This window comes from Schistocerca nitens, unplaced genomic scaffold, assembly GCF_023898315.1.
Source record: "Schistocerca nitens isolate TAMUIC-IGC-003100 unplaced genomic scaffold, iqSchNite1.1 HiC_scaffold_375, whole genome shotgun sequence".
Lineage (NCBI taxonomy): Eukaryota > Metazoa > Arthropoda > Insecta > Orthoptera > Acrididae > Schistocerca > Schistocerca nitens.
The window spans coordinates 8,271,332-8,297,125 of record NW_026045909.1 but is presented as its reverse complement, the minus strand read 5'-3'; the positions used below and the strand labels follow the sequence as shown (position 1 = coordinate 8,297,125).

At 38.0% G+C, this 25,794-nt stretch overlaps 1 protein-coding gene across 4 annotated transcripts in view; it reads left to right on the top strand.

The window, feature by feature from the left end:
- Positions 1 to 20,132, top strand: part of LOC126229557 (transformer-2 protein homolog alpha-like) — a 57,851-nt gene extending 37,719 nt beyond the window's left edge. The window contains exons 4-8 of one of the 4 annotated variants that reach the window (XM_049942322.1): positions 9,931 to 10,059; positions 15,398 to 15,573; positions 15,844 to 15,891; positions 16,987 to 17,096; positions 17,890 to 18,851. In XM_049942322.1, the coding sequence (XP_049798279.1) occupies positions 9,931 to 10,059; positions 15,398 to 15,573; positions 15,844 to 15,891; positions 16,987 to 17,096; positions 17,890 to 17,915 (489 nt within the window). In that variant the 3' untranslated portion in view covers positions 17,916 to 18,851. Of the gene's footprint in view, positions 1 to 9,930; positions 10,060 to 15,397; positions 15,574 to 15,843; positions 15,892 to 16,986; positions 17,097 to 17,233; positions 17,599 to 17,889 lie in introns of those variants that run through there. The other 3 variants (XM_049942323.1, XM_049942324.1, XM_049942325.1) reach the window with 3 other exon arrangements.
- The last annotated feature ends 5,662 nt before the right edge of the window (positions 20,133 to 25,794 follow it).

Here is a 25,794-nt window from a genome sequence, read left to right as displayed (position 1 = left end):
TCATATGGCTTATTCTGCTGTAGAATGAAAATTTAATTCCTTAATGTACCACAGGTTGTGGCATGAGCTACACACACACACACACACACACACACACACACACACACATTTATTTATTTAAAAATTGGTATAATTATGAGAGACATATAAAAGTATGTTAGCTTTTGGAATTACTAGTCCCTTCTTTGGTATTAGGGGGGGGGGGGGGGGGGGATGGTTTGGAGAATGTAAAAAAATGAAGAAAATGTCACTTGTTAAAAGGGACCAACCTATTCGGGAAGCAAGAGATAAAAGGGAAGTGTCAAACAGTTGTTTGCCAATTTAAGTGCTATGTATCAACTGTGAAAGTGTAGATCCAGTAAGTTTTCTTTAGGAATGACTACCACCGAATTGTTGCTTGACACCCAGTACTGTCGAACATTTTCCGCAGAATGACTCAACAAACCTGAGTGTTCGCTACATCATGTGGGCCATTTGGAACCTCTGGCTGGGTACTTGATTTTCTGAATTCTGAAAATGTCTTCATCTCCACCATGATTTTAAAAATACAACATAACATGACAAAGAAATGAAACTAAGCTTCGGGGATGCATATTGACTTGGAGTTTGGCATTACACTTATTAGTGAAAAAGTCTCATTTTGTGTTGGTTAGTATTGAAAAGTCGGTAGAAAGCAAGAAAAATTTTTATAGTAAATATCTTAGTAAGCAATGTTTGAGTCTTCGCAAAAACAAATATTTCATCCTCTACTCAGTGAGAGAATTTAAATGGTAGTGTGATGAGCAATGACCTGTTGGATTACCACCTGTTCTGTTCCAGTGGTTTGTTTGAACAGGTGGTAAGTGGATGCTTCTCACTTGAGTTCGATGCTGATATTTAGAATATAGTGAAGTACAAGCAGTCGAAGGCATTAAGTGAAACTAGGTGTGACTTCAAAGATTTGAGTAGATGTGATGCTTATATCTTTTATTTGTAATTAAATCTATTACCAGATTCTATGACATGACTCTGAGAGTTAATGAGTTTGTTAACCAGCAAGCACTGTGTAATAATTCAAATATATCATATACATGGTTTCAGAATAATTCCTTCAATTTTGTAGTACATCTATAATATGACGACTCCCTGTCATGGTGTGGTCAATATGAAATTTAGTGAAACTTCCCATTGCAAGTAGATTTGGGAGTCAGTAAAGTTAGTGACTAATTTTTTGCATAACATTAAGGTAGTAATTGCATCATATGTTCCAATATCGGTATCCTATGCAGATTTCCAGTTAAACCTCATATATGGATCATATCTTCATACCAATTTAAATTATAATGGAAAATCCAGGATGGAATGTAACAATATTTGAGAAGTCTAGATGCTGAGTCGCGATAGGCACAACAAAAAGATTCACACAATTATAGCTTTTGGCCATTAAGGCCTTTGTCAGCAAAAAAATGCACACGCGCGTGCACACACACACACACACACACACACACACACACACACACACACACACACACACGTCTGCAATCTGAGTGTGGTTTCATTTGTCTGAGACTGTAGACGTGAGTGCAAGTTTGTGTGTGTGTGTGTGTGTGTGTGTGTGTGTGTGTGTGTGTGTGTGTTGCTGACAAAGGCCTTAATGGCCGAAAGCTATAATTGTGTAAATTTTTTTGTTGTGCCTATCACGGCTCAGCATCTCCGCTATATGGTGAGTAGCAACTTACCTTTTCTAATATTGTTACAAATTAAATTATAGCTATTTAAGTTTCAATTGATATTGTGTATTTAATTTTGGCTTTCACACCTCCAATGTGTAGTTTCATAAATTGATGTGACAATTTTGACGTGATTAATAAGTGAAGGACAGTGTGTAATTCTGGTAAAGAAAAAATTAATGCATGCAACTTATCTTTCATAACACATGAGAATGAACAGATTAAGTCCCATACATTGTTTTGCTCGTTTGCAAGTATTCTGATAATTGTGCTCTAGGAATGTGAAACATACTGGCTGTCGCCCATGTATTTTATTGTTGTTGAAACTTCGGATGTTGTGTGTTCTCTTGGGATACTGTTTTTGCATGGTATATTAATTTCAGCAAACCCTTGGAAGTATTTGTCTCACCTTGGCTTCATAGTGCTTGGAGTCGTCGTCTTTTAGCCTTGCTCAAGCTCGCTCAGTGGACATGATCTATAAACACAAAATCAGAAATAAGTTTGAGCTGTACAAAGCTTAATAAATATACAAATTTCAGGTTCTTTGTGATCATTACACTGTGTTGCTGAAGGGGAGGAATGAGTGCTGTAGTCCACATTGTGACAGTACAAACTATTGTTTGTAGTGACTGTTCCAGGCTACATTGGTCAAAAATAATTTATGGTCAGTGATCACTATATTTTTGCAGATTAATTTTATCAACTCCACAACTTCATTGTGTGCAATGTTTTGTAAAGGACTGTGTGCTGTTGAGATGCCTACAGTACTCTGCCTTCTGTATTTTTACTCAGTGCTATTGCATTGTGACTTAAAAATAATGTTGGTGGACTGTCTCGTGTTCAGTTAAATGGCAGGAAACACAGATTAGATTAGATTCAGTTTTCGTTCCATAGACCCAAAAAATAAGATGATTCTTGTGGGTGTGGAACTTGGCAGAAAGTATAACATAAAACATTTGAATATAATTCTTACTATGGTCATTTGTCAGGAGATTGTCAAAATGGGTGAAGACATTGTGGTAAACTAGAACAGCTAATATTTACAGAATTAACACAGTCAGAACAAAACAGTATTATGCACTATTAATAAATTTATCATACACAAAATACCTAATTGCGACTGTTTTGACAAAGTGCTGTCAAAACTGAAATCTTTCAAGACATTTTTAGTTAAGCTGGCATAACAGTCTCTGTTAACTATAAAGTAGGAGTTGCCTATCAGTCTTTCAAACTCTGTTCAAACCATGCTTTATCTGAAACAGTTTATAATGGCTGCTGGCAATTTATTGAAAATATGTGTTCCTGAATATTGGACCGCTTTTTGGACCAAGGTAAGTGATTTTAGGTTTTTATATAGATTGTTCTTGTTCCTATTATTGCTACTATGTATTGAGCTATTGGTCGGAAATAGAGATATATTACTTGCAACATATTTGATTAATATAATGAGAAGCAGTTTCTAGAATACAAAGTTCCTTTAACATGATTCTATGTGATGTTCTCAAGTTTTCACCACAAATGATTCTTATCACACACTTCTGCACCCTAAAAACTTTTGCTCGGTTTGATGAGCTACCCCAGAATATGATCCTGTATGACATAATAGAATGAAAGTGAGCAAAGTATGCAAGTTTTTTATATTTATATCTCCTACATCTGACTTCATTGTCACTGCAAATACAGATTTGTTTGGGCGCTTAAGCAATTCTGTGGTATGCCCTTCCCAACTTCATTTATTATTGCGTTTCATGGTGTATACGAACCAGCAGACCCGGGGAAAACCTGGGAATTTTTTATTGTTTTGGTTTTCAGTTTGATTTTCGTAATTTTGGCTAGTGAGAACCAATATTCTAACAAAGGATATTACTGTATGCCGGTACTGCAGAATAATACTGCAGCAATAGGACATAAACGAGAGAAAAAAAGAAAATAATACTTAAGTTACAAAGGAAATGCACCATATACAACTACTACAAAACACAATGCTCATACAAGCGTCTGCCAACAGCAAAATGTGTCAAAGGCTTTAGGAAGACTATGCAATGCTTCAGTACAACAAATTGCCTCCGATGAGTGTGACGTCACGACGGTTTACATTAGATTCCTTTGAGCAGTGGCGAGTGGGCCCACGCGCATGCGCAGTTGAGTCGTGTACGAGTAGTACCTTCTCCTGCTTCTGGTTATGGAAGTGTGGTTGTTAGCTGTATAAGTAGTAGCATCAAGCAACCAGATGCTACACGGAAAAATTTTACTGGCATGCCCAAGCTGCCAGATTCACTTACGCTTAAGAGGCCCAGATCTAGGGGGACGGAAGTGGGGAGGGGGCAATTTTGGAGGGAAAAAAAACCTTGTTTCACAAAGTGACCAGCATCCAGCACACGTTGGTAAATTGATTATTCATATGATTTTGAAACACATCCCTGTTGGTTTTTGAAGATTTTTGAACACATCCTGAATTGATTTCTGAATGAATCGGAAGCTGATTTTTGAATGCATGCATAGTGTACGTGATATGTCTGCCAGGGGAATTCCCATCGCATTTAGAAGTAAACTTCCCTGCAGACAAAAGGGGACGAGGCCATATGAACTGAGCAGAATAAAGCCAAATGGGTGAATGCTAATTTTTGTTTGTGTGGTTGACTGGGTTTGCAAATGATCAGCGTTGTTATAGTTACTAGTGAAAGCTATAGATTCAGACTACCAGAGTGGAAATAACGACTAACAGGAATAACAGGCTAGAAAGATTACTTGTTATCTTCTCGGTGTACCCAAGAAAATGAAATTTTGATCTAAAGTTTTTGGCCAGACCGCTACACTAGTAAGGGCCAGTTGTACAGTACCCTGCCAGATGGCCTTAAGTTCTATTCTGGGATTAGTGCGGAAAGCGCGTTGTGCGAGTACCTAATAACACCCAACCAGAGAATAAACGCAGGATAACTAAACCGTTGATTGTAGCAGGGTTAGTGAAGTTAACCGGAGAATAAGTTTTGACACGGGCATGAATAGTTACAGAATTACTGATGACAAGATTGTTTCTTAGAACGAGGAAGGAGAAGGTGAGCAGCTGGAGCGTATGAATGAAATGTGAAACTATTGCCTAACATAAAGCTTTTTGCTTGTAGTAGGCCTAATAGGCATTTGATAGTGGTTCTTTGTGAATTGTATTCTGTCCAGTCGTAAAAATGACCATTTGCTTCAAAACAGTCTCGTTTATTCGTTTATGGGGGGGGGGGAGGTGTATTACAATTGCTGCAATATTAGACAGGCCTATTTCGTTTTATCTAGAAGACAGTGACAAAATACATGTAATCAGCTCCGAAAACACCACCAGTCTTGGGTACTATTTGTATTAACAGCTTTTTCTATATTGGACAATGACATTTCGTTTTTTCATGCAGCAAAAGTTTTGACGAACTTCGATGAGGTAATAGATTCTTTCACTGAAAAGAAAGAACGCTAGGACTTAAGGACTATAGAAATCCGAACTGTGTCTTGTTTCTTGTCTTTACTGGTTTTATGTATCCTATATTTAATTTTGTCACACAAAACAGCAAGTTATTAGCTAATAGGCAATAAAGAGTGCAAATTCTCTGAAGAGTTCTTGTTTTCCAGGTTACAGATAATCCCATCCAGTATTAATTGCGAGGGACAGGCTGTCAAACCGAGCGAGGTGGCGCAGTGGTTAGCACACTGGACTCGCATTCGGGAGGATGACAGTTCAATCCTGTCTCCGGCCATCCTGATTTAGGTTTTCCATGATTTCCCTAAATCGTTTCAGGCAAATGCCGGAATGGTTCATTTGAAAGGGCACTGCTGATTTCCTTCTCAATCCTTCCCTAACCCGAGCTTGCGCTAAGTCTCTAATGACCTCGCTGTCGACGGGACGTTAAACACTAACCACCACCACCGCAGGCTGTCAAACCAGCAGACTGGGAGCCAGTTAGGCGCCACAGCACATTTTAATTTCCATTATCCTGAATATAGTTCGATGGCATCCATTACAAAATATACACTTCTGAAATCAACAGAGGGAAATACAGTGAATTGCGATAGAAGAATGCTGTGTGAAGTGGCGTGACATTGCACTTTGGCACACTAAAGCCCAATAACACGTCTTACATTTACTCAGAGACATAAGTTTTATCTATCAGACTCTGCAGAAAGATGTGCGCTACAAAATGAACATTTTGTGAAAAGTCGATTTAATTTTTTGAGTCCTACTCAAACGCTGGAGGAAGGGGGGATGAGGGGCACCACTATCTAGTATTGCCCCGGTTTGGAAATATCATAGATCTGTTACAGAGGACTCTTCAGTTGTAGTGGGGAGGAACTGTTCGCTGCATTTCAAGTGCATGTTTTCATCTTCTAGCACGTATGGCATAATGCCATAATAAAGAACCAAACACGAGATAATATAGTACTGGTACTCCAAGAAAATTTACATCCGAATGTGCACTTTAAGCCCAATTATGCATTTTAGTATGGTTCACGAAATTTCAATGCTCTTGGAGTATCCTCTGATGTCTCGTTTCTTTTATGATGTAATGCAAGATCCTTCCATGTTTTACACGTACAATCATACATGCTACCTGTGTCATCGTAACTGCGCAAGTGCAGTGGCGCCTTTTATCTGGCACTCTCGGGCAACTGATCAAATGAACTTATTTTTAACAGGTCGCCGGGAAATATTGAGAGTGGTGGTTCGAAAAGCGTTACTTTGAAAGTAAATTTTGTTTTACACAAGATGAACTATGTGCAAGAATATAAGATGAATTTCTTAAATCACAGTGTTTGACTCTCATTTAAAAATCAACTCTGTGAGGATGATCATTTGAAGAATTTCTATCCCAGGTGATAAGACATTTATGTCGTTAGTAAAAATTTTAGTGGCACATTTGTCTGATGTATCTTAAAGTGTAACACGCGCAAAAAGATCAGCATTATATATGAAAGCTTAAATTCTCTTGCAGCCGATTAATCTTAGAGACCAATATTACTTGTGAAAGCTTTGCTTTTCTTGTAGCAACACTACGTACATTAAACTATTGGATGACTACATCATGTTTCCTATGCTCTGGCAAGTAGAGATGGGCAAAACTGTTCTTTTCAGAGATTGGATCAGAACTGTTCACTCCCTGAAATGAATTAGCTGTTTTTCATGACTCACCACTCATTTACAAAAGAAAATAAATGAAAGGCACATTGCCCTTTAAACTTGGTTTATTCCAGTACTATACCTGTATTTTGATCTTATTTGATCCTATTTTGAAGTAACATAGATAATGAGTAAGAATTTTGTATTGTTTATTGAAATTTCCACGATATGACAAAGTTTTTGATTATTGATTTATTTTGCACTAGCGTGGTTTTTTGGGTGATCGGAAAATGTTGTAACTTGAGATTTACATTAACAATATATTTGGCTATAATGTATTAAAATTTCATTAACCTCATACAAATACATCGCAAGCCATATATTTTTCCTTTCGAAGACGCCTAAAATCGCAAAATCCGTACCAGAATAAGAAAAAAAAAATATAAATTTGACTGTAAAACGAAAGTGCTGCATATAGCCTTACGCAGAATAAAACAAGGAAAATATTGGTGTATCACATTTTGCGATACGTTTATCGGTTCGCTCGTAATTAAAGCGTAAATTCGAGTGTCCATAATAAAAATCCTATAGTAAGAGTAGTCATCAGGAACCTAATCTAATCAGTTTAAACAAATAAAAATAAAATAAAAACAATTGATGTATACATAACATAATAATGTAATATACATAGCGGTATTACTATGAAGAACAATATCCAGTGGGGACAAACTCCGATGCAGAGGCGCTGAGTCGAGCAGGTCGAGCCGCGAGCTGTATTACTGCGTGAGCTGAGACCGCAGAGACCAGAGTGACACCAGAGTCGCTTTGCTCGACGCTCTGGCTAGAGTCGAGACGGTGGGGTGAGCGTTGAGCGGGCGAGTTCCGAGGGTGGGGGGAGCTCACCCGCTCCGAGACAAATCGTCCGCTCCCTTGCGAGCAGGTTTTTGCAAGTAGTTCCTATGTTATCCGCTAGGTGGCTCTCTGTCCTGTTGCTGGCATCAACTGCCCAGAGGGCAGGACGTGCGACTGAAACGATCGCCGACAGAGTGCGATGCGAAGTTAAGCTGCGCCAGACACTGCACAGTGCACACGGCAGACGACGCACAGAGACGGCCCGGCATATGTGAAACACAAAATCCAATGGGGCACTGCACAATGCAGGCAGCCAAGGTAGAAGCAGGGCAGAGGCCGGCGCTGGCTGTGTTGTGTGGCGTGCACTGTGCTCTGACCAGCAGAGGCGCTGCTGATATGCTCCGTCTCTCTCTCTCTCTCTCTCTCTCTCTCTCTCTGCCTGGGAAACGTTTGGAGCTACCGTTCTTTTTTCTGAATCACTGATTGTTCACTCCTTTGAAAGATTGAACTCTATGAATTAGTTCAAGAGCGGATCCCCCATCTCTACTGGCAAGATCGCGTGACATGAGCTATGACCGGCTTAGGAAAGCACACGGCAATCTAGATTTCAGTGCTTCGGAAAGTAACATGCGTTGTTTGGTGGAATTCGAATTATACTTTCGTAATACGAAAATATGCAGCATACATATTGCTGCACATCACTGATCTTTCCAAAACTTTTTTTCACCCGTTTATAAGACTATAACAATTTGATGGATTGATAAGTTTTACAGTTCCGAGGAAGAGTATACCGTCACTTAACATGGGAAAAGTGTATTTTCACCCGGGAGAAAGTGTGTTTTTGTCTGGGAAATCCACGAAAAACCCAGGAATTTTTTCCCTCTTCCGCGTATACGCCCTGCGTTTGTAATCACAGAAATTTAACACTGTCAACCTCTTCGATAGACATGCTTTCATATGTTACACACATGCTGGAAGGAAATCTCTCATAGGTTCTGCACTGCATACGGTGTGTCTTCTCAAAGTTTAATGACAGTGAATTAGATTTCAACCATTTATTGTGAGTGAAAATTTGATTAGCAGCTATTTCTAAATCTGTACTTAGCTTCCTACTTATTGCAATGTTTGTATCATCTGGCAGTGTAACAGACGAGGGGTCATTAATGTACACAAGAAAAAGCAATCTACCCAAGATGGAACCTTGAGGAACAACACATGTAAATAATTCCCAATCTCATTAAGTCTGACTGCCTACTGCACAGGTATTTTGCAATGACACCCTTTATTTCCTGTTAGATAAGCCTCAAACCATTTTGCAACATTGCCAGTGACACCATAATATTCTAATTTACTTAAGAGAATGCTGTCAATGATTTTTACAGTTCACAGAAAATACCAGTACCCTGTAATTTATTATCCAATTAATTAAATGCATTCTCACCATAAGTGTAAATAGCTTTCTCTATATCAGAACCCTTAAATTCCAAGCTGTGACTTGCTAAATATATTACTTGCAGTCAGATGCTTAAGGAGACACTTGAACACAACCTTTTAGTATCTCTTTATTCCCTGTCTTGTAAAGGATTTTATGATGGATGCTACCACTTTGGGAGATGGTCGTTTCCATTTTACTAAAGTTACATTTAAAGACTGGTCTCAGATACTCCATTGCACTGTTCACTGAACTTAATAACCCTAAGCTGTCAGTAACAGAAATGAAGTATTTGTTTAAGAGGTTTGCAATACTACATCCACTTTTTACCAAAGGTTTTTGTAAATAACTAAGTTTTGCCTTAGATTTTCAAGAACCTCCTCAGAAAAGTAGCATGTTACTTCATTTTCATCTACAGTGTGGTGGCACTCTTTGAGTTGAGTGAATATAGATTAGATTAAAAGGGAGTGTTTTGAAAAGGGCTTACTACAAATCACTATAACAATATTAAGAGAATGTATGACTCCAGAGATTTCATGTCAGTGTGCACAATAATGTTGCTCTTCTTCAAAGTGCTTTTGTTGACTGAAAGTGAAAATTGCTGCTTAATGTTAATTTTTCAGTTCTTTCATTTTAATTAATTTTAAATGAGAAAAATCAATATTCAATAATGTTATAGTAAGCCAATGTGATTCTTTTCTTTGTAGTGCCAAATACTTTGGGATTTGAGTTTATTGTTTACTCTACCAGTAATTAAGATTTATTTCTATAAAAATACTTCACATCAGGTACCTGGAATCACTGGTATAAGAATTACATTATTTGTATTTTCTTTGACACAGGAAAACCCACAACCTAGCCGGTGCCTGGGAATATTTGGCTTGAGCATCTACACCACAGAGCAGCAGCTGCATCACATCATGTCAAAGTATGGGCCTGTGGAAAGGGTTCAGGTTGTTATTGATGCAAAGGTGTGTGCTTGTGCGCGTGCACTTTTGTGGGCGCAAGTTCGATTTCATATTAAACTTAGAAAGTTACTTTTATTTGGTCTAATTATTTAAAATTAGAATCTCTAGATTCATTTTCAACAATATTATGAAAAGGATAGATTGTTTCTCACCTTAAAGTTGACAAATTGAATTGCAGACAGGCACAACAAAGACACTTAAACATTAAGTTCTCACCTAAACATTGAGCTCTCTCCCAAAACCATGACCAGAAAGGAAAACACACATACAAGCAAGCACACATCACGCTCTAGACTCCTCTCTCCACTCAAAACGCAGTTGTTGCTCATTGAGCGGAAGAAGCAGTCCAATCGGGACAGGAAGGGGGAGGGATAGCATGGTAAGGGGAGGGGGGGGGGTCAGCACTGTCTTGTGGAGTGTGTAGGGTGTAGGTGACAGGATGAGGCTGCCAAGTGCAGTGTTAGGTGGCTGTGAGGAAGGGATTAATGGGGGAGTGCAAAAAAGAGAGGAACAGAGAATGTGAAAATACTGGAGGGTATGTTGGCAGAGAATACTGCACAATGGGGGTTAGGGGGGATGTGAATTGGGAGGAGGCATAAGATGGGGACAGAAACCGTTGGGTGGAGGTTGTGGAGGCAGTAGGTTAATGTAGGTTGAGGCCAGGATGTTTTTGGCATTGGAGAATGTGTTGTCAGGCTAACTCCTATCAGCACAGATCAGAAAACTGGTGGTGGAGGGGAGGATCCAGAAGGCCTGGGTTCTGAAGCAGCCATTAAAATCATGTTAGTTCAACTGCATGTTGTGCTACAGAGTGGTCTATGTCATTCTTGGTGACAGTTTGCCAGTGGCCATCCATTCTGGTGGACAGTTGGTTGGTAGTCAGAACAGCATAAAAACTGTCCAAAGATTGCACCGGAGCTGGTATATGACATGGCTGCTTTCACATGTCCCAGTCTGTGAAGGAGTAGGGTAAGCCCATGACAGGACTGGAGTAGGAAGTAGTGGGTGGGTGGATTGTGCAAGTCTTGCACCTGAGTCTTCCATAGGGACATAACTGTGGCAAGTGTTTCTGGTTAGGGGAGGCAGAGGGATGGACAAAGATGTTGTGGAAGTTTGTTGGGTGGCAGAAGACCACTTTAGGAGAGATTGGATCTTAGGTAGGATATTCCTCGTTTCAGGGGATAATGATTGCTATTCAAAGCCCTGATGATGAAGCATGTAGTTAAATTGGTTGATTGGCGACTCCATGTTGTCTTGTGCTATGTGATCGCCGTAAGCATAGTGTCAACAGTGCATCCCAATTTAAGTTATACAATATAGCACTGAAGATGGTCACTCAGTGACAGAAAATCGATTTTGCAATAGTAAAAATATACGACCAATGCTGTCTCTTTTTTCAAGTTAAATTGGTATTCGGTGAAAAATGTGGCACTCCATTGTAGCTAGTTCTTGGAGTTTTCAAAGGATTGAGGGTGTGGGGATACGACATACCTTGCCTCACCCAAACCATAGCACCATCCAATTGTGATCCTCCTGCTTTCCCCCTCACCCCACCTCTCCCATCTAACCAACCCCTTGTCACCTTTCAGGAATTCCTTATCACCAACTTGGCCTCACCAATGTTCCCAGGGTCCCGTCCTAAGAACATTAACTTTACAGTAGTAGAAGGGTCATACATACATAGATCATGACCTACCTGATCATCCTCCGTGTGCACAAAGGTTCCACCACTGTTGTTACGAATCACAGTTACTACCTGGTGGAATGGTGGAAAGCCTCTGCCAGTTGTCTGACTCCTCTACCAATAAACTGTGCCACAGTGGTCCCATCCCAGTAGTCCAACATGACCACCAAGCCACGCTTAAAGCCTTAGATCTCCCACGAATCCAGTTTCCTTCTTGCCCCTATGAGGCCAGCACACCTATCTTCTATGTACTCCCCGAAATCTGCAACACCAACAATACTGGATGCCCCATTGTAGCTGGTTATTGTACTCCCACTGAAAGAACTGACAAACACCTGTAACCAGTTGTGTGAAACCCAACCTTCCACATCTGAGACCAGTCACTCCCTTCAGACTCCCCACAATCCCTACTTCTTTACCTCCTGGATCCCAGATTGTCATTGTTGATGCCACAAACATCCCTCACTTCCATGGTCTTGTTGCTATTGAACATGTCCTCCAGAGTGCATAGCCACCACAGAGTGCATAGCCACCACCTCATTTGTCATACACCTTACTGACTTTATCCTCAGACACTACTACTTCTCCCCTGAAGGGAAGATACATAAACAAATCTGCAGTACAGCCCTGAGCACCCATCTGGCACCCTGCTATGCCAACCTGTTAATGGGCAGTGTAGAGAACACCTTCCTAGCCTCCGAAAAACCCAAATCCCTGGTCTGGCTCATGTTAATTGTTGATAATTCCGTGATATGGAGTCATGGCCAAGATACCCTATCCTCATTCATCACAAGCTTATCACCCAGTGTGTCACCTTCTTGCACATTGACCAACTCCTGTCTGATAGCACCATCCTAATTTCTGTCCACATTAAATCTATCGGAAATAGCATTTAGACAGCTACTGTCGCTTCCCTGCCAAAAAAAATCTCTCTCCACACAGCCTCCTCCACCCCCAACCCACAGGATGGTGTACTCAGTGACAATGACTCCCTTGCCCATTGTGTTGGAGGTTTCACAAAGGCCTCCGAAGACTGGTGCCATCCCTCTAGGCTTAGTCCACAGACAGATGTACTTTATTCCTACACACTCCTGTCTTCCCACCACCCTCAAGAACCAGCTGTTGAGGAGTTTACCTTTCATCACCCAATATCACTGCAGACTGGTAAAGTTAAACCACGTGTTTCTTAGTCAGGGTTTTGAATGTGTTATTGTGCCATGAAACGTGGGACATCCTACTTGATCCAACCAATCGATAATATGTATTCCAGTCCTGTTTCAGGCTTACCCTTCCCCGTCAAGAGGCTGGGCCACCCGTGAAAGCAGCCATGTCGTATACCAGCTCTGCTGCAATCATTTGCATAGGTTTTTATGTTGGTGTGAATGCCAACCAGCTGTCCACCAAGGAATGGCTACTGCCAAACTGTGGTCAAGAGCAAAGTAGACAAATGCAGCTGAACATAATGTGCTGCTTCAGAATCTGGATCCTCACCTCCACGACCAGCTTTTCTGAAATACTCATACGGGAGTTATCCTCGGAATACAATCTATCTATCTATCTATATCCAGATCCTGCTCCAGCTACTGCCGGGTCTGGGTGCTGACAAGTCCTCTCCATTTTGTTCGGTCCTCCCTCAACTTCTTCCACTTGCTGCCAGGTCACACCTCTCCTTTCCACAGATATTCTCACTCCCTTTTCCCATCATGTTCTTGGGCGCTCTCTAGGTATCTTTCCATCCATCTTTAGTTCTTCCATAATTTTGGGAGGTCTCTGCCCATGCATCCTCTTAACATGCCCATATCATCTTAATCTCTCTTTCAATTTCTTCTCTCATACTTTCTTGTTTAAGGTCCTTTCTAATCTCTACATTCCTTACTATGTCCATTCTTGTTTTTCCCTTAACTGCTCTGAGAAATTTCATTTCCCTTGCTTGCAGTGTGCTATAGTCCCTTTCTGTCATTGTCCATGTTCCTCCAACATAGGTGACAATAGGGAAGTAATAGTTCTTATACATAAGGAGTTTTGCTTTTTCTGAAACTTCCTTATTCCAAATAAGGTGTTTTATTGTTTGGTAGAAATTGCCTCCCTTCTGTAACCTATTAATTTTGTTGTTTATTCTTCCATCCCTAGATATTTCACTCCCTAAATAAGTGAAACTTTCTACCACTTTGAGAGGTTCTCCATTCAAGATATTTCCGTTGATCCCTTTCTCTCTTCCAAATACCATTACTTCACTCTTATCTTTATTTTTAATCCAAACCTTTTCATTATTTCCTTCCACACATCAAGTTGTAACTGTACATCTACCTCTTTATCACCCCATATTACCATATCATCTGCAAAAATCATATTTTTGTCTTTTTCTTTTACAATACCTTTAACGGCCCTTTCCATTCCCTCCATCACAACATTAAAAAGTGCTGGAAATTGAATACTTCCTTGCTTAAGTCCTTGTCTTATTTCGAAGTATTCAGAGTTCCCCAATGGTGTTCTAATTGTACAATTGTGTCCTATGTACATTGTCTTTATTACATTAATGTATCCATCTTCTATATCTATCTTCTTCTTTTCTTCCCAGAGTCTTTCCCTGTTAACTGAGTCATATGCCTTTTCTATGTCCATAAAAACCATTATCACCCTTTTGTTATACTCTCAACTTTTATCCATCAGTTGACGGAAAGAAAATATCAGGTTGATCGTGCTTCTTCCTTTCCTAAACCCATGCTGTTCTTCACTCGGCTCCTTTTCTATCTTTTCACTTATTCGATTTACTAAAATTCTTTCAAAAATCGTGATGTATAAGGGTTATTCCTCTGTAGTTTTTTCAAACTCTTTTATTGCCCTTGTTGAAGATGGGAACAATTCTCCACTTCCAAAATCATTCCGGCCTGAATAACACATTCTCCGCTGCCAAAATCATTCTGGCTGTAACCAATTGTCCTCACACCCTCCACAGAACAGTTACTGCCCCTATCCTATCACCTTCCAGTTCACATCCCCTCACTATGATTGTGCACTGCTGTCTGCCAGTGCACCTACTGGTCTTTTACCCTTCTCAACTTCTCTCGATTTATGCTCACCCCCTTCCTCTCCTACAGCCCACCAGTGCTGCACCTGCCAGTCTTATCCTGCCACCTAGTCCCTTCACACTCCTCCAGGCAGTGCTGATGCCCCCCCCCCCCAAGCCACTATCCCTACCATGTCACTGGCCAAATCTGGACTGCTGTTTCCACTTGGTCACATTTGCAATCTGGTTTGCTTGTGTGAATGTGTGTGTGCTTTCTGAAGAAGGCTTTTGCTGGAAACTCATTGTGGAACAGTCTCTTCATTGTGCCTTTCTCCCTTTAACATAGCAATCTATCCACTTCATAATATTGTTATTACAACCTGAACTTTTTATGGTAAGGATCACATTCATAATTTTAACATAAAAGTTTTCTAATATAATTTTGCTGTATGAATTAACTCAAGCATTTTTGTGTGCAACTTTGAAAGTCTGTATAATGTTAAAGGTTTGGGATGTGATAGTCATTGACAATAACTATTGGCAGTCATTGACAATAACTATTGGCAGTCATTGTTTGAGACATCAACCATGTTCTTTTACTATTGGTGTTGTGAAAATTTCAATTTAACGATTTATTATTTTCGTTTTAGACTGGTAGGTCCCGTGGGTTCTCATTTGTGTACTTTGAAAGTGCTGAGGATGCAAAGGTGGCTAAAGAACAATGTACAGGAATGGAAATTGATGGAAGACGAATTAGAGTAGACTTTTCAATCACACAGAGAGCCCATACACCTACACCAGGGATTTACATGGGCAAACCTACATAGTGAGTAAACATTTTTACTTCAGTAGATAATTTTAAATTGTCATTTGTGTCTTGACTGAACTATAATATGTGTATGACAAATTTTGTGCTACACAACTTAAGATTAGGACTACTTAAGAACTAAAGGGATTTGGAAATGTAAAAGTTTGCTACTACATATTAGTCAATAAAATATTTTACTGCAGTAGATATTATTTTTAGTTTGAGTTAAACTTATATTTAATTAAACTCCAATATTGCACTATTCCATCAGTTTAATGTTTGTTTCAGTTTGACTGATGGCAGGGGCCAGTGGGGTGGTAGACAGAAAGGCGACAAGTGAGTGTCTTTTTTTATTTTTTGTCTTAATATACTTGTCTGTTTGAGGTGTGGTGAAATGAACCACTATACCAGAAGTAGTTGTGTTTTAAGGAAACTGTCTCATTTCTGTGTATCACTCCACTCAGTGTTAAGTCCGTTGCTCAGCATACTAAAAACACTTACCACACACACAAACACACACTTCATTTAGTGCTTGTAAGTATAATGGGACTGCTGAATATAAATTTCATACATATTCATATTTTGTGGTAATATTAAAATATGTGTTAGTTACAAAATAGAGCAGCTCACAGTAATTTAAAGCAAGTGACTTTTATTTGGAAGATAGCAGTCAAAAAGGCTCTTTCTTTGAAACTGTCACTGTCGTGTTGGCATATATTCTTGAATATGACAGCTGTAGCATTCTGCCTTTTCCTTATGCTTCATTAAACACTGTATCTGTTGTGCCATTTTTGTGGGAGGAAATTTTAGGCAGTGTGATTAGTAAATTAGTAAGTAAAAATTATCATTATTATTAGTAAGAAAGCTGATGATTCAGAAGACATCCACATTGCTTGACAAAGCTGTTATACTTTGCCTTGTTGGTTTGGGAGTAATGAAGTCAAATTGAGTGCCCTTTTGCAGCCATATAATTACAGCGAAATCTGTCTTAAAAGTAGATAAGCACTATCACCATTGTCTATATTTACTTGTTCCTGTGTTACGTGGTTTAGCAATTACCAGTTTTAGAAACTGGTATTTATTTCAGCGTGATGGTATTTATTGTTACATACCAGAAGCTGTGCTTATCTCTTTAAAAAAAAAAATAATCTAAGGAAACTCAAATGAGTTGGCTGACTCTGTATCAAAATACCCAATTCCCCAGTTGACTGCTCCACCAGCTGTTGTTATATTTTTATCTTGGCACCTATATTGTTTCTGGTAGTGCTTTATTGAGCTGCTTGGTTGGGCTTTCATTAAATGGGCTTTAAAATTTTTGTGCTGTTATGAAGGTAAAGAATGAGGTATCTATCAAATGTAGCTAGATTATGTTGCCTGCCTTATTTAAGCATCAATCTTTGTAATGTGCTATGAGTAATGTTATATTTACAGTGATTATTATGGTGGCTACCGAGGTGGTGGAGGCTATAGAGGTAGATCACCATCCCCGTATTATCGCAGACGTCGATACGAACGATCTCGTTCTCGTTCATATTCTCCACGTAAGTAATGAAAGTCAATATTTGAGTAATAAAGAGTTAAAATTCATCCGTATCAATAAAGTAGTTGTTGAATTGTGAAGATTTTATCATTTCTTTCCGTGTGTTTATTGACATAACATTTTGTACGGTTATTACAGGTCGATATTAAGCGCCTAAGAAGGAGATTGGGGCTACTCATGGATAATCTGCTATTCATAACATTGTTCCCATATATCGGCTGGCAATAATATGTTAGTCTCCTTTGAGGGAGAGTTTCATTTCTGATGTAGTTATTTAGTAGCCAGCCACTTGTGTCAGCTTCTGTTAAGTGTTGTAGGACGATTTAAATTTCACCGTTTAAAGTTTTTAGACGGGAACACTGTTTTTAAGTTTTCAGTAACATTTGTTGCCATAGTTTGAGAAGCGTATTACAATTCATTGGCAACAGAAGTTTTGTGTTCAGTTTATGTGCCTTGATGTAATTGACAAGTTCATTTTTATGACATTCTCATTATAGATATGTTGTATTTTAATCTTAGTTTTTTCATCCATTTTTTTGTTGCTGCATATAAGTTTTAAATAGCTAATAAAGTCAGCATTAATTTATGTAATTATCACTTCAAAAACTTCCATTGGATTCATTCTCAAGAAAATACCTTTTTTCATTAAACTTTTTGGCACAGAATCAATGTTTTTGTTGTGTTGATCTTTGAATGTAAAATCAGTTACCCTTTTACCATGCCTGTATCAATAGAATAAATATCAGTTTGAATTTGTATTACATTCTAACATGTTTGTTTTTATTTTTTGTAAGGTTGTGAAGCAAGAGGTGTAGGCTGAAAATTGGGTTTGAAGTATCTTCTGGGGAAGAATACTGAAATGAAAAACCAAGTTTGAATATTGAAGAATGAAAAGAATGTCAGAAATATCATAGAAAGTCCGAAGTGTTTCAAGCAACTTCAGTTGCAAGAAATTTCCAGCTTTTCTTTTAGAATCGCAAGAGTCATTGAATTTTCAAGTTAGTTGTTCGAAGAAAAAGAAAAACTGAAGCATGAAGCGTGAAGGGAGTGACAGGTTGCGAAAATGGAAAACATGAAACCGAAGACAAGAAAAGACTGTAAGTTCTGGGGTGGTTGAAGGGCATATTAGTAGGATGTGACACACAATACTGTGGGACAGCATTTTGAAAACTGAAATGCCCCAAAATCTACTATAATTGTACATAAAGTTGTCAGTGACTTTACACTGTGGACTTGTAACATACAGATCAAACAAATGGTTAGGTAGTTGACAATAATTCAATATGTGTAACCCTATAATAAATGAATGTGAATTGAGATGTTAAATGTCATAGGCACAATACACAGCACCAGGTGTTGGTGTGCAATAAACCATTATTAGATAGCCTACATTTCCTTACAGTACAAAGACATTGAAACCACACTAACTTCCACGTTATTCCTTTGTGAACTGATGCATGAAAGTGCAAATTATTTTGATACGTACGTCACGGAATATATTGATGGGGTGGGGTATTTGCAAGCCTCTGAAAATTCCCTCCATTTTTTGAGAAGGTTTAACAGCTGTGAAATTCAGGTGACTTGTAAGCAGGTGGGAATTGGATTTCTCACTGTCACTTGACAATGGAATTGTTATTACAATTGGAGTCCAGTTTTTCACGCTAGTCTGGAACATATTGTATCTGAAAATTTTTATACTGGTCACAATAAAATTAATCAGTGGATGTAAGTTTAGGTCATAAATTTAACATATTTAAATGTTTTGATACAAGATGTTAGTTTAAAGTGTGTACATACATTAAAACCCAGAATTCATGTTCCATTAGCTTTATTGTACCTGCAGCTTTTCTTCAGCTTTAATTCACAGCAATAAATTCTTGGACAGATGTGCTGCAATTCCTTCCTTGTTTTGATACATTAGCAAACTACTAAGTTATGGGTAGGCCATAATATTGTTAAAATAGCTCAAATAAAAAAGTTAATTTGACAGTTTATGCACTTTTTCTTGGAGGACACTGTGATTTCACCTAGTAAATTGACCATTAAGTAAGTAAATGCTCATCCCAGCAATCTGTTGTAAGAAACCAATTAATTTTTAGGAAGGAAACTGTTGCTGAAGTGGTTACATCAACACATTTACTTCTACCTAAAGTTAAATTTTGCCTCTTTTTGAGATACATGAAGTCTGGGTTTTGTAGTTATTTGGATGCAAATAAATCTAATCCTTTTCATTCTCAAATTTACTGGTGCCGTGTTATCAAGTGTGTGGATCTTCTCATATTACAGTGGCAAGTTTATAGTTCCTGAATGACACTAATTGCCAACAGTTGCTGCATAATACGGCTTTCAGTTTGTGTCTTCTGAAGTTTTCATTTAGTGTATGCCGATCTTTCATTGTCACTACCTAAAGAACTGGGGTATGATATAAAATCGCACAAAATGAAAATCCAGTTTGTTAGTGTTTACATCAACATTTAATGTACCTTATAACCAGGATAACATTGCAATTCTGTCTCTTAGGAACTTCAGCCATTGCAAGGAAGAAAAATACAAAAACAGTAACGTCATACTGGCTATCAGTGATGGAATTTACAGAGGCTAGGTCAAATACACAGTAATAACATTTACAGGATGTGAAGGATTTAGCAAAGAAAGGGACATCTTCTGTGTGTTTAGTATTTGAAAATAATGTTTGAACTTACAAAAACAAACATACAATTCGCTAGAAAATTATCAGTGTTTAAGAGAGAGTATTTTACATCGTCGTCCATTTCCCCATGTGAAAGAGGCATAGTTCACCAAGATATTTATCTTCAGGCCCAAGAAATGAAAACAATATTTTCATGAATATTACAGCTGAAATTGCGATTTATATCAGAATGATTTTCATCGTAGGAATTTATTTATTGAATCTGAATGCACAGCTATAATAATGTTTATTCTAGTTATAATGAAACTGGTTTGCATTTGTGTTTAAAATTACCAATACTTTCTAACCAAGTGCTAATTGTTGCTTTCAGAAGTATTTGTGGATCCCATGTATTTATTTCTTCATTATTTTGTGTGCAATTAAGAATATTGGATGTTCCTCAGTATTACAAAAAAAAAAAAAAAAAAAAAAAAAAAAAAACCGAAAGATGAGTGTTTGTGAATTGGAAGTTAAAGACTGATGATTATCCTGCAATGTACTTAAATATTGGATTACATGATTGCTACATTTTGTATTCAGTATAATGATGTAGTACACACTCTGCTTATATAATCAACCTAAAATGCTTGCTTGAAAAGATGCATCATTAGTAAAATAAGAACACAGAAAATTGTGAAATAATGTTGTTGTTGCATGATTTTAATAGTATCTTCTCAGTGTGTAATAATAGCTCCTTTGTTACACAAGTTCTTTTGTGGTATTGACCACATCTCGCATGTGTAAGTAGTTTAACATCTAATCAGCATAGTGGATATTGTTAACTAATTATAAATTAAAACAATTATATGAGTACTGCATTCACTGGTATTACTACTCTGGGAAACTTATTTGACATTATTAATTTAAATTTCGCAACAGATATGACTGCACATTTCATTTTCTTTAGATTCTACAAAATCAGAAAGCAGCTCCTTGGAATAGGTGAGTTGAGTGCTAGTGTGAATTACTCTACTATTTACTGTTTATATCATTCCTTTATTTTTCTTAGTTGCTGGTCCAAATGGACCAGATGGTAACATGATTGCATCTTTATTTTTGTAATCCCCCCCCCCCCCCCCTCTCTCTCTCTCTCTCTCTCTCTCTCTCTCTCTCTCTCTCTCTCTCTCTGTGTGTGTGTGTGTGTGTGTGTGTGTGTGTGTGTGTGTGTGTGTGTGTGTTTTTTTAGCCCATAGGGTGAACCAGAATCCTGCTGACGAACTTGAGGTGGTAGAATGGGCAAAACATGTATGGTAAATTTGGACTCTAAAATGTGACCTAAAGAACTATTAGCACCAGTTATAGTCTGATTTAAAGTAGTTGTCACTTGACGTTTGCGCTGCGAAGTTGCGGTGTTGTCACGTCAAGCACTGGCTTGGAGGCAGCCGCCTCAGCGTATCGCTACCCCCGGCGATAGAAAATCGCTTGAAAGCCTGTATCTTCTACAAAACGTAAGTAAAAAATTTCAAACCCACATATGATGTATATCTCTACAATGTCTCTAAATCTGTCAAATATCTATTCTTAATTTTAATTAGGACAAGAGTTACATTAATTTGTTTGAAACCATTTAAATTCTTGATTTCGCAAACAGCTTCTAACTTATCATGTCATTACTGAAAAATTATTGGTGTCACAGCAAAATATTTTCTTCCAGTCATTACCAAAATAATGCACTCGGCAAAGCATCCTTAGTTTTCGTAGTGCATCACGTTTCCTGTATATAAATTTCTGAAAACAGCATTTTTAAGCAACCGTATCAGTACTGAACTCGAAACAAGTATGACGTTTAAAATCTCTATCTCCTATAAATATTATGTAAATATTTTGAAATTTACGTGCAGTATCAGTCTCAGTGGTATCTATAAGCAAATCAAATATCTTTCCTTAATTTTAATTAGGGCCGTTTTTCCATTAACTATTGAAGTGAGAAATTTTCGCGTCCGGAAAGGTTTTCTTCTTTAGATCGCAAATCTCGAAAACTATTACACACATTGAATAACATCTTGGTGTATATAGAAAATTAAATAGAATTAAAATTCAGTTTAACTTACCGTAAGGAGATGACGAGAGCTGGCCAAACAGTATTTCTTAGTCTCACAACAAAAATAAGAATTAATCGAAATAAATTCACAAACAGTAATTAATGGCAGTACACTACACACTAATCAGACAATGCGAAAACACCACTTAATTCAGAGTCGGAGTCAGTGGAACTATCGGTCTCACTGCTCGTATTGACAGATATAATTCAGTCTTCGACACTTGTTGTAAAATACCCTCATTGTTCCATGCGTCCTGTGTCACTCCTTTCACGTTCTTGTATGAAAAAAGAAAATTATTATTAGGTTAAATATATTTCAATTCAATTTAAATCTGTGTTTCATACTAGAATGTCGTGTTCCCAGTTTGGCACAGCTTTGCCACAGGAGACACGAAAGCAGTCGAAGACGTCAGTCTTCTGGTCGACTCCTGATCGTTGTCAGGAGGAGGCTAGTTTTTGATCACGCAAAGACTTCTATTATTTGGAAAAGAACAACCCGGATTTCTTTACGTAATCAGTATGAAGTTTATAATTACCTAAGGGACCTTTAATAATGAACAGTAAAAAAAAAAAAAAAAAAAGGCATTTTCAAATGAAATCATTAATAAATGGGGCAGCTATGAGTTGTGTAGAAGAAAAGGGGCGGCCTTCTATACACGACCAGGATGCCGCAGTATTTTCTGCTGTAGTAAAGGCTGTTTGACATTTCTAAAAATAATATGGCATGGAGGTAAAAAAGTATAAAGGAAAAGAACAGAATAAGAAATCTGGTAAATACTAAATATATTCAAACAATTCTCACTAGCAAATTGGGGCTTATTTATAAACAGTATAACTTACATAAGTACTTTTCTAACTGTATGGCGCGATAAGAATTCAGCCTGTCCTGTGCTGTCTCCTTGGTTTACGTTTTTGTCACAAATTACAGTCATTACTTTTCTCCTTCGTTAAAGACAATTCTTGCACTGTCCAACACCTTCATAACAATAACTTGCCGATTTACAGTTTCGAACATAAATTACTTGAAATTTATTAATTAATAATGTTGTCTGCATGCTGGCAAGACTGCTCACTTTCCTAGCTTAAAGTTGACCTTCTTTTAAGTTTTCACATTACAAGCAGAAGTAGTACATCAAAAATTTGAAGATATACCAAAGTTTTTTTACTGTCATCTTTTATTTAGATCGAAGCGGAACGTCAGTTCAGCTTCTGTTAAAATGTTTCTTTGACTGCGCAATCGATGTATTAGCGTCCGCACTAGATGCGCATTTTTACAGTTGATAAATTATATAAAACAAATGTCTTTCAAAGAATAGGTCTCATTTCATAAGTTGATCATTTAACATACAGATAAGTGAATGTCTTTCCAAGGGTACTCACAGCTTTCATACTACGGAAATCCCAATAATATTACAACTACCTTCTGCCAATATTCCGATGTCACAATTTCAACTTTTCACGTAACACTCATGAATTGTAAATTATTGCTCTTTATTTATTTATTTTGGTTTTGTTTTTGTTATTGCTCGCATAGTAACGCATGTATGAAAAGAAGTACGTGAAATACTTTTATTAATGCTGTGCTTTGAAATTCTTTATCGTCATTACCTTTTAAAAAAAATAAATTATATATATATTGAGATCTTATTGTTCTGTATCTGGCCTACACTTAAAGGAACGTTTTTTCGTAACTGTAACTCATGCTAAAACTCAATATATCTTCCCTACTTTATAGCTATTGAAAATTGCAATTACTTTGTCATGAACACTGATGTTACAGTTCGTATGATTGTTCAACAACAAAAGTTTGCAGTGGATTTTGTTTCTCGGTAAAACACCATTCAATACCACGACTAGCACAAGAACATGAGACTCTTATTAAAATAATACGTTTTCACTGTAAAGTTTGCCAGACCAGAACAGAGCACAGCAAGATTCTTATTAAATTTTGGAGGTACATTAACTTATTTGTACTGTGAATTATATACTATCAGCAGCCCGCGTCAACCTGCAACACATCATAAGATCTGCTGATCTTCACTGCAAGTCTGGAAGCTAAAAGAAATAATATTGGAAGTAGTTTGAATACGCCGCGGCAGCGGCTCTTTCGTTTGTCGCGCAGCTCAGCACCACAGATAATATTTATATATAACTGAAAAATGTCTCAACAGGATGGGATAATAGGCAAGCAAGCTTTAACAATTAATAATGCAAGTTTTCATTTAAACAACTCTATTAAAACATTTAAATATCTCAATGATTACAGACCTTTATGAATTCACACGTAATGGCGTACATCTCTTAGCCTCGACAAAAGAAAGCTACATTAGCGTTCGCTACTACAATACAGGAGATCTTACTCGCACGACTCTCAGATTAAGAAGGACAAAGAAATTAATGTTTATCACGTATTATATACTAGATACTTTTTTAATCTTTGTTCAACATTTATTGCCTGTGGCGTTTTCATTATTCGCCGACGCAGATATTCTCAAATATAAATAATAAAAAAAATACATAATTTTATACAATGACACAATATGATACATATAATTTTCTAATTCCTACATAATATGTTGTTTTTCTACTAGACGTTACAATGCCCCCTGGCAGCAATTGACTAACGTTAAAATGTTCGGCAATATGCTGCCACTAACGTCTGTTTGGTTATTGTCTGTTACATTGGTTGGAACATTCACTTTACATTTCTTAGTTCTTTTACACTGTAGGTTTAATTACACTTTTTATATTATTTTTACACTTTGCGAGGTGACCGTAAACCTAGTCCCAGGGTCATTACATTTATCTGGCTCCCCCATTCGGGCTACGTGCGATCAGAAAACCTGGGAAAACTGCGCCAGAGCCATGGTCATCTCGCCTGGTTTGTTTTAATACCCAGTTTGATCACAAAAAGTTCAGACTCTATCCAATGTTCACATATAACAAAGGCTTTTGTGAGAGCATGTTAAACCTTTAGTCTCTTTATTACCAATATACTTTCTACCCTTTTTCATATTTGTGTTCTGTATTGTAATGAAAGTCACTTATTACACATTTTTACAGTAGTATAATGAATCGTCTCTGCACTTACTCACGACAATTGTTTTAAAATGTTCTAGCATTCGTGCAAGTATACTTCATTAACATGACGGAAACACATTATATCTATACATCACTGAACCAATGAATACTTTGAGTCTGCATTGAGTAACTCAAGAAAAAAACAAATGTTTGTCACGTCATTTCGTGTCCAATAAACCCTATTCATATTAGTGCATTAAACACATAGTTGATAGTTCATTTGAATGACAACAATGTTGTACGGAGCTGGCGGCGCGAAGCAATTGTTGAGTAGCGTCGTCTGGAACGCGGCGTGCCGACGGCCGCTGGGTTCGACGACCGACTCTCAGTAACAGCGACTTAGTGCTGACGTGGCGCCCAAGCAGTCGCGAACCGCGCCGACCCATTCGCTGGTGTCGGCGAGTTGCAGTGGTTTACCGCGACCGGCTGGCTTGCGGCACTGCACTCGTCTCTGCTTCTCCGCATGGCTCCCCGTCGTAGTGCATGAAACAAACATTCCACACCGGTGTACTGTCTTTAAGGACACAGATTACTTGCTGTGGAAGAAAGTGCAATTTGTTAAAAGCGTTTATTGTTCAGTAAGCCGTCGCTTCACTGATATGCACAGGATGTTTTGGCGTGATAACAGGTTTCTTGTGGCATTGTGACACTGGTATTCAGGGTTCGTCACACGCACATTGTACTACACACTTTCACTCACTCTCACGGTTGATACACTGCCATAGCGTCTTTCAACCCGCGAAAATGTTTCGGTACACACATACTAAATGTCTCCGTCGAACGGATCCATAACTACTGTTTTTATACACTGTCTATTGTTCGTTGAGCACTGCACTAGGACAGTCTGTCACTCAACACTTGACTTATCGACGTATATATTGGTGCAGA